This window comes from Gymnoscopelus microlampas, assembly GCF_963454915.1.
Source record: "Gymnoscopelus microlampas genome assembly, chromosome: 2".
NCBI classification, from domain to species: Eukaryota; Metazoa; Chordata; class Actinopteri; order Myctophiformes; family Myctophidae; genus Gymnoscopelus; species Gymnoscopelus microlampas.
In genome coordinates, this window is record NC_139939.1 from 14836137 (window position 1) to 14845444 (window position 9308).

Consider the following 9308-nt stretch of genomic DNA (forward strand, 5'->3'; position numbering starts at 1 on the left):
CCCTCCACCCACACATTAGAAGGACAATATAAGTATCAGTATCACTTCATCACTTTGAGTAGGTTATTTGACTATTCACTTAAACCTCTGATGTCACCACCTCCTAACATGTAGGCTAACTTTTGCAGCCAGCAGCACTTGAACTCTAAACAATGCCACCTTATGTAAATGGTCATGCATTTGTTCATTACATTAAAATACCAGAGCCATTACTTTCCAAACTACCTGAGCAGATGAGATTATAGCCATGCCAGGTGAGCGGTTGTTTGCAGTTGAGTCTGAACTGTCATGGTCCATGACAAGGGACTTGGTGCAGATTGAAGTCTCTTTGTCGTTTGTCTCCATAGAGCTCCCCCTATAGGGCTAAAGGAGAACCAGAGCCAAGCACCCTAGTTCTTACCACCTCTGCATTCTGCCAGTCAAAGTCAGCATCAGCACCACGACTGATTGGACAGTGGACTTCACCTCCACTCTGCATGAGCACAGATCAAGGCCTCACACACAAACTCATGAGAAAACAGGCTGGGTGTGCTCTGTAAAAATTGTACTTTTCAGGCAGTTGTCCTAAATAAAAGGATTACATTTAATACTTTATTTTCTATTTCCAGCTATACTTTTAAATTTAAAATGCGATTTAAAAAGAGACAGACAGACAGACGAGAGACGAGATAACATGCGAAGGAAACTTGTAACAAACAATATCATTCATTTTTTAATATATACTTTATGTTTGTATTATTTTGTTTTTTGAACATGTAGGTCATCTTGGGTAGCACAGTCCAATAAAAACATACTTACAACTCAGAGGTCTTGAACACTCATTATGTTACAGGCTATTCAGACCTAAAGTCCCCATAAAAGCAAAAAGAATGGATTCCCAAAATAGAGCCACATCAGGCATTTACTAAGTTTACAAAGGCAATGTTAGTAAATTAATTTACACAGGATGTTACACATTTCACAATCATTGTGAAACAATTGTGAATTGTGGATTATAGCCTACTTACAGTAGTTGCACACTGGTGTCACACAAGCCCCTTTTCCACAGGGTTGAACCCGCCTAATTGTGTTTCCACTGAAAATACCCAGTTCTTGCCCTGAACTAGGAACCAAAGTGTGTCACTATTCTGGTTGGAAGACAGATGCGATATAAACAATGGCAAAAGCAAGACATGCCCCCTTCCTATTTAAAGACATAAAATACAATTCTAACCATATTGACTGATATTGTCCTCCTAATGATTGAGGGGTCCGTGTTCTTTCAACTGCTTTTTTCATAATTATTATAATTATTTAATTAAATAAATGAAAATAAATTGGTGAGAATGTGTTGTATATGACATATTACAGTATGTTATACAGGTATTGAAACAATAGTCAAAGATTATCGGTTATGTAAATAATGCTATATGATGTATATATTTTTCACTGCTTATTTGGCTACGTTTCGAGAGGTGCGTATTTCTTTTTAGAAAGGCCATGCAGGTGTGTAGCCTATAATGCTTCTGTGATACATCTGACATGTGTCTGATGGAATCAAAGCATTTTCTGGAGTGGACATCGATCAGAAGTAGCTGAAATTGAGGGATTTCCTCCTGTCACACACTGTGACATCTCTTGCTCCGTTGAAGATGCTGCATCCATAGGGCCTTGTGTGGTCTTACAGGTCAGTGTGGCCACCAGTTGTCTCTGGAAAATCTTACAAAGGAATATGTAGATGAGCGAATCCAGACACACACTCGTGGCCGACAGCCACATGGTGATCTCCTTCGCGATGTTAATGGCGTTCTCCGCTCTGCAGTCCTTAACTGTGTTTCCGGTTTGATATATCAGCGCGTAGGGAACAAAGACAAAGTTGATGGGGACGAAGCAGATACAAAACACTGCTGCCACCACAAGGACTTTTGCTTTGATTCTGTGACTGGTCGCTTTGGAGCTGCTCCTGGAGGCTTTGTAGGACGTGTACACCTTCCTGCTGATGGAGGTGTAGCAGACCACCATCAGAGCCAGGGTACCCCAGAACACCACCTGGACACACAATACAGCAATAGAACAAGCATAGAACAAAACACTGAGATGCTGTGTTTGCTCAGTTTACTTTCAAATGCTCTCACTGTCTGGAGGAACTAAACTTCACAGGAATTATGTGTTGGGTCATGGAATTGTGTACAGCAACATTACAATGCAATGCTTTTAGTTTTTGGGGCAGCAGTGGCTTAACAGTTAGAGGAACGTGCTTGTTGCTGGAAGGTTCCTGGTTTGATTCCTCGGAATGGCTCGTCAAATCTGGGTGGGGAAGTGTTTGGCCACCACTCACCCCATCAGTCGTGAGTGGTGATCACTTTGGCTTATCTGAGAGCACAAATGCTTTATTCCTTTCTTTAGCTTTTAATTATGAAAACAGGGCTGTTTGGCAGCAGTCAAACAATTAATTGTCAATTCCTTATTTATTATGAATAAATGCAAGCATGGATCGATAGGGTCATTGCTGAAAAGGTTAGAGTGAAGTAACAAATGACTTTCCCCTGATATAACATGGCAAACAGTAATACAGTATATCACAATAGTTGCATTTAGACAATTACAGTGCAACGTTTGGATGTGTTACCTGACAGACGTATTTGGATCCCTCATACCAGATCACACCAAACTCGCTCTTCAGGGACATGCATGGCGGTCTATCTCCCGGGAGCTGTGGTGGCTTGTTAGTCAGGATGATGTTTGCCAGCGCTAGAGATAACATCACCACCCAGACAGTTGCACTCAACCCCTGACCAACCCTCACCTTCTGCAGAGCATATTTCCTAAATGGCCGGACTATCTTTAGGTAGCGGTCCAAGCTGATGAGGCCCAGAAAGAGAATGCTGATGTACATGGAGCTATAGAACAGAATGGCTGAGTATCGACAGTAGATGACACGCAGGTGCCAGGAGCCCACACCAGCGTCATTCAGAACCTTCACAGGGATGGTCAGAGTCATAAGTATGTCAGCCACCACCTATTGGTGAAGAAACATATTATTAATCACTTTGTCGTGTTTTTTCAATATTTCTGCACTGATAAATATATTGCCAGCACAAATCCCTTCACTCACCACATTCTTTAGATAGACCACAAATGTGGAGGCAGTTGGGATGTTGAAGAAGATCCATGCAGCCAGGCTGTTCAGTGCCAGGGACACCAGAAAGAGGATACTATACAGACTAGGAGTAACCACTTCGGTCACAATGGGATCTGGAATACACTCTGTGGAGTTGCTGGATATTGTTGTGTTCATCTTCACAACCTTGGTGGGCCTTGAGAGTGGAAAGGAGTTCAGAGAGATGAAAAGAAAGATGGTGGGGAAAAAAAGATTGGTGAGCAATTGGGTGGCAATACACAACTTATTTTCAGTTTAGTTTCAAATTATACTTTTATTGTTGTGCAGCAAAAAATCAAACATAGTCAACAAAAAAACAACTGCAATAAATACTATTATTTTCAAATATTACTCATTTTATTTATTTGTGCCGTAACATTATATATTCAACTGCTGCTGCACTTGTGTGGCCATCCAGTGCGCAAGCATGGATGGCAACAGCAGTAGCGGACAACAACATTGTGTTAGCCACAAATAATGAGAAATTGAGAAATGAGACGTTGACAAGTGCTTTACTAGTAGCCTATAATGTATTTTAGGAACTTGAATAGGAACTTAAATGAGTCATTCCACGAATTCGGTGCACTTTGCAGTCCCCTCTGACCTTTTTAAGTGTATTGTATCCATCGGGTCACCAAAATCAAATTTTAAAAGCTTTTTAGAATCAATTGACATGTTCCCTTTACTATTGTGTAAAAATATTATATATTTTGTCTTTATATCTGAAATTATCTGCCTTTTCTACAGTAGACACCGCCTAAATTTGCCCATTTTTCATGTCCCCAATGGCCGATAGAGAGATTGGCCTTCAGATATGACTACTAAAAGTGTAGAATAATCCATAACTTATATTATTCACATAAAACCAGCAATGTACTCTATTGCTAGTCATGTTTCGTTTTTTAATAAATAGTTGATTTATCATTAAAATCACGTTATATAGCTCTGTCCCACAGTCACACTCAACCCCGTTACACAAGTCATTCTCCTCTCTGTAAAAAGTATAAACTGACCCTTTAGTGGCATCAACAACATGTGATGGCATTCTACAAGTCTTCTGAGCAAGATGCTGCAGAAAGAGGAACATTTCGAACTTCTTATACAGCTATTTAGGGTCATTTATACTTTCAAAGCGTGGTCGTAAAGCATAAAAACTCAACCCTGTTACATGAAATAAAGATAGAAAACTATTATTATTTTAAATTGTCTTTGTCATTTCAGCAATATATGTGATTGACTAATGTCATGCATGCCATGTGGTCTCCTCTTAATCATCACAGGTAGAGTTATGGCCATCTTCAGTAAAAAATCTCAACCCCGTTCCACTCAACCCCGTTATGAATTTCAACCCTGTTACATATATTATTCCATATAAAAATATTAATTTAATGCCTGAGATGGGAAAATATGTTTTTCTGCATGTTAAATATGTCCTTAATGGTGTGGGCTATTCAAAAAAGTAATTCGTTTCCATCGATTTTTCAAAAAAAAAAAAGTGCAAAGTGCACCGAATTCGTGGAATGACTCAAATATAAGTTCTCTCTCCCTCCCTCTCTCTCTCTCTTAATTTTAATCAGTGAATTCTGGGTTATGATATTTAGACTGCCATGTCAACAGTTTAGGGAAACTGATCAAATTGAGTCTGTGTAGGATTTGTTTAAAGAGAGTCATCAGGGACATGTCAGCATGAAACTTGATGAGTTTACTTAGGTAGAAATGTTGTTACAGACCTCTCCTACAAACCATGAAAAGTGAGATTGTTATTGATTATTGAACAAAGGTATTTGTAGCTGACAACTAGTTCTACCTCTTGATAAGTGATGGTGTTCTGAATGAGAGGACCATGTGTCTTTTGTCTTTAATACATTGAGTTGAAGGAGTTTGTTTTTGCACCAGTTTAATCAACCACAGGGCCATGAATGATTAATCGTCATTGCGGTCAATTGTCAATCTTCAGGATATATGTATCGGTTATCAAACTGGCCCCGACAGTCATCTGTACACAGAATATTAATGAGTTATGAGTAATTACAGAACACACCATAGAAAGAAGAGGAAGTCCGCACACTGTTGACACTCCAGCGACCACAATTTTATTTAAGGCTCACAGCACACAACGTTTCGACCCCTTCGGGTCTTCATCAGGTATGAAGAGTGCAGACATAGGCAGGTTAAAATAGGGAGCAAACAATCAAGTCCCAGCTGTGTCTGGGATAGTGGACAGTGGACGCCCCCCCCCCCCCCCCCCATCTTAAGGGGACAGGCTACACACAGTATAATGAGTAGAAAAATAGAAATTCATTTTTAGAAAAATAGAAATTCAATTCATTCTTAGAAAAATAGAAATTCAATTCATTTTTAGAAAAAAAGAAATTCAATTCATTGAGTGATGTCTATTTGGAGCTGTTAAATGATTGCTTTATTCCTAATGTGTCTTTTTTGGGATCCCAAAAACACCCATGTACTGCCTATAATTAGTCCTTTTGCCTCTTAAAACTGTATTGTGCTGGATTATGTCATTACATTATGTCACTAAAATGAATGAATTTCTATTTTTCTAAAGATGAATTGAATTTCTAGTTTTCTAAAAATGAATTGAATTTCTATTTTTCTAAGGATGAATTGAATTTTCTATTTTTCTAAGGATGAATTGAATTTTCTATTTTTCTAAGGATGAATTGAATTTTCTATTTTTCTAAGGATGAATTGAATTTTCTATTTTTCTAAAAATGAATTGAATTTCTATTTTTCTAAGAATGAATTGAATTTCTATTTTTCTAAAAATGAATTTCTATTTTTCTACTCATTATACTGTGAGTAGCCTGTCCCCTTAAGATGGGGGGTGTGTCCACTATCCCCGACACAGCTGGGACTTGATTGTTTGCTCCCTATTTTAACCTGCCTATGTCTCTTCATACCTGATGAAGACCCGAAGGGGTCGAAACGTTGTGTGCTGTGAGCCTTAAATAAAATCAACAGTGTGCGGACTTCCTCTTCTTTCTATGGTGTGTATTTTTGAGTCCAGCACCTGCAATTTTTTTACGGAGATGTGCGTGCTTCCCTTTTTGTTCCAATTACAGAACACACCCATGGGGTGAAGCAGTAGATGAACAGAGATCACCTGTCATGACATGCTCTCATTCAGCCTCACCGTCTTATTTTGGAGGATCCAATCAACAAAGCTAGAGTCAACACCAAATAACACCAAAGTAGTTTACAGAATCCACACACACAAGAAGGTGTTTGTCCAGAAGTTCCTGTTTAATCAGTTTCTCAGCGGACTATGATCAGGGATCAGAGCAACACACACACACACACACACACACACACACACACACACACACACACACACACACACACACACACACACACACACACACACACACACACACACACACACACACACACACACACACACACACACACACTCTCTTACTTCCCGGCTCCCTCTGGGTTAGTGTCAAAGTTTCCTTGTCCTTGAGCAAGACAAGGACTGAACCCCTAATTACTGCCTTGCATGGTTGAAATCTTGCATTAAAAGACCATTTAAGCATAATACTTTATGGACTTTTTGAAGAAGTAAAATCATCATTCCAATCAATTCTCCATACTTGAATTATGCAGAGAAGTGGGTTCATATTTGAACAACATTAAACGTTGTTCATATATTTGTTGTAACAATTTGCATGTGACAATATAGGGGTCCACATATTCAATGCATGATAACTACCACTAAGCTATAGTCTGCAATGGTTATCATGCCAAACTGTGAACATCCTGATTGGCTAAGATTGGCCTCCAAAGTTTGCAGGCGTTACCCGTTTTGAACAAAATGCCACACATTTCCACTAGGAAACCGTAGGTTGTACAACATATTTGTTTCCCTGGATTCCTTTGACACAACTCACAGGCCCGTTTTGTGCAAGATTACATTCTCTACCACGTGTTTTATTCAAAGCACAATTGGATAGGCAACCCAGCCTCCGAGGATCACACTTTCCTAGTTGCATAATTTGCATATTCTAGTGGTATTGGCTTTTTACGGTGCTTGTTGAACTGTGCACTGCTTTAAAGCACCATTTAATGTTTTTTTCTTATTTTTTCTGCATTCAGGAGCTTACTTTTTCATATTTTGTCATAGTTTTAGGCCAGTTTGGAAGTCTTCCCTCACTATTGTTTATCGTTACTTGAAATTTCATTTGGTAAAAATACTGATGAAACCCCAAACTACATGACCCAACCGGTCATGTGACGAGGAGAGGAATGTACAGTATGTTCATCACAGATCATGTTCAAAGAGCCACAGATATAAAGATATCTGTAATTAATACCCGTGATTAAGGGCCGTAATTAACACATACAGAACCAACACAAACACACAGGTTGGGATTTTTTTGGTAATTTTTGGCACGGAAAGTGCTTGGTAGAGTGGGACTATGAACTCAGATACCCCTTGCAAAGTCGTAAAACACTCACAGAGGCAGAGCGTGGGAGAGGCTGTGTGCTCAATAATGTAATAGAGAGGAGCTCTATTACTGTATGAAATATGCTGAGAACAATGGATGAAAATAATGCTAATGGAGCTATTTTCTTTCCATTCAAGGCATTACAGTGCCAGGGCTGAATCTTTGTCCCCAGTCTAGCCCTGGACACCTCCTTCACACACCTACGTCTAGATTTCCACAAAAGCAATGTGTGTAGAAAATATAAACCTGTTGCGTGAGTTGCATGATCCAAGGAATCCAGGGGAAAAGATTTTGATTGTACGGGTCGAGAGTTATAGGCCAAAATGTGAAGTGGGCTGTTGTAGCACCACCATGAGGCCGGTTTGAACTGGCTGTGAACTGTCTTGCACCAGTTTTAAGCAGACCCATTGTAATTGGGGGTGTCATATCTGAATGGTTAGAGAGCTGGCCTGTTGCCCCAGGTTCGATTCCGGACCTGACCAACAATGTGTCATAATATAGACACAGCTGTGGTGACAGAAACTTACATTTTCATTTTGAAAATAGCTTTACAAAAAGTCACCTGCTGACCAATGCATAAATGATGCTGTTAACATCAATTAAAGCAGATAATATTAAATATTGTATGCAAGTTATAAAAAGACAAGAGCTCATGTCTTACCTGCTTCAATGTTGAAATTCTCATTTAGGTCTGGAAAGACAGAGGAAGTATAAAGACAGGCTATGAAGCTTCATCAACAAGGACCAGCTCACTGACACGCCTATGGTGTCTACCTGTGATTTTAAACATTATATGCAGTCTGCAATTGTTTTGATGGGGGGAGCCAGATCTCTCTCTCTCTCTCTCTGCAGATATTTCCTGTAAATGCTGTGAGACAATGAATTCAAAAGTTCAGAGAACAGTTAGCCTATGGCTCCTGTTCTGTTCTAGCTCCTCCTATAAAAACATAAAAATAAAAAAAACTTTACCAGAGCATCAAATCACACACCACCTGCTCCTGTGGTGTTGCGTCAACACTGAAAGGCTTTGGTGCAGATTGGACTCTCTTTGCATATCCATAGAGCACCCCCTGCAGGGCTAAAGGAGCACCACAACCAAGCTCCCTAGTCCACCACCTCTGCATCCTGCCAGTCAAAGTCAGCATCAGGACCATGACTGATTGGACAGTGGACTTCACCTTCACTCTGTATGAGCACAGACCTGAATCAAAGCCTCACACACCAAACAAGAGAAAGGGGAAGATGGTGCAGTGCAAAAATACAGAGGAAATGTTAACCACTTAAGCCCTGGATATATACTTTATTGTACAGTGAATAGGGGAAATAGCAAATCTACAAGATCTTTTTGTGAATCCCAATAAATCAGTGGTCAGTGAGGGGGGTTCCAAATGGACCCTACAGGTCTGTAACTAATGGAACCAAATGCACCCTTTCAGATCTGTAACTCGGAGAGTGTACAAATGGACCCTTAACGGTTCCATTTCTACACTCTCAGAGTTATGGGGTTCCTTGAAAGTAAAAAGTTTGAGAACCACTAAATATATAAAATACATATGTTATGTAATTCTATTCTCAAATTGACACATTTTAAGCATTTACACAGGTTTATACTGTGGACTAGATAAATACAAAATAAAACGATGTGAAATGTCACTTCTACTCCAACTCCTAAATTGAATTGAATTGATCAGTATCCTGGTGTC

The 9308-nt window shown here is 39.5% G+C and overlaps 1 protein-coding gene across 2 annotated transcripts; it reads right to left on the bottom strand.

The window, feature by feature from the left end:
• Positions 1-15: 15 nt before the first annotated feature.
• LOC311059779 (P2Y purinoceptor 12-like) lies at positions 16-8358 on the bottom strand. Of its 2 annotated transcripts, XM_084077828.1 has the most exons (4): positions 8267-8358; positions 3095-3296; positions 2609-2998; positions 16-2028 (listed from the first exon to the last, which is right to left on the bottom strand). In XM_084077828.1, the coding sequence occupies exons 2-4, from the start codon at positions 3275-3277 to the stop codon at positions 1537-1539; spliced, it is 1065 nt and encodes a 354-aa protein (XP_083933954.1). In that variant the 5' UTR covers positions 3278-3296; positions 8267-8358; the 3' UTR covers positions 16-1536. The 2 variants fall into 2 exon arrangements, with proteins under 2 accessions (XP_083933954.1, XP_083933953.1); XM_084077827.1 differs by lacking the exon at positions 8267-8358 and having other exon boundaries at positions 3095-3464.
• Between the last annotated feature and the right edge of the window lie 950 nt (positions 8359-9308).

What these genes read in the sequence shown, in the direction of transcription:
- LOC311059779 (XM_084077828.1), bottom strand. Translation starts at nt 3,277, where the DNA reads ATGAACACAACAATATCCAGCAACTCCACAGAGTGTATTCCAGATCCC. An exon ending in TGGTCTATCTAAAGAATGTG is followed by an intron (nt 2,999 to 3,094) that starts GTGAGTGAAGGG and finishes CTTCACCAATAG; the next exon opens with GTGGTGGCTGACATACTTAT. An exon ending in GATCCAAATACGTCTGTCAG is followed by an intron (nt 2,029 to 2,608) that starts GTAACACATCCA and finishes TTGTGTGTCCAG; the next exon opens with GTGGTGTTCTGGGGTACCCT.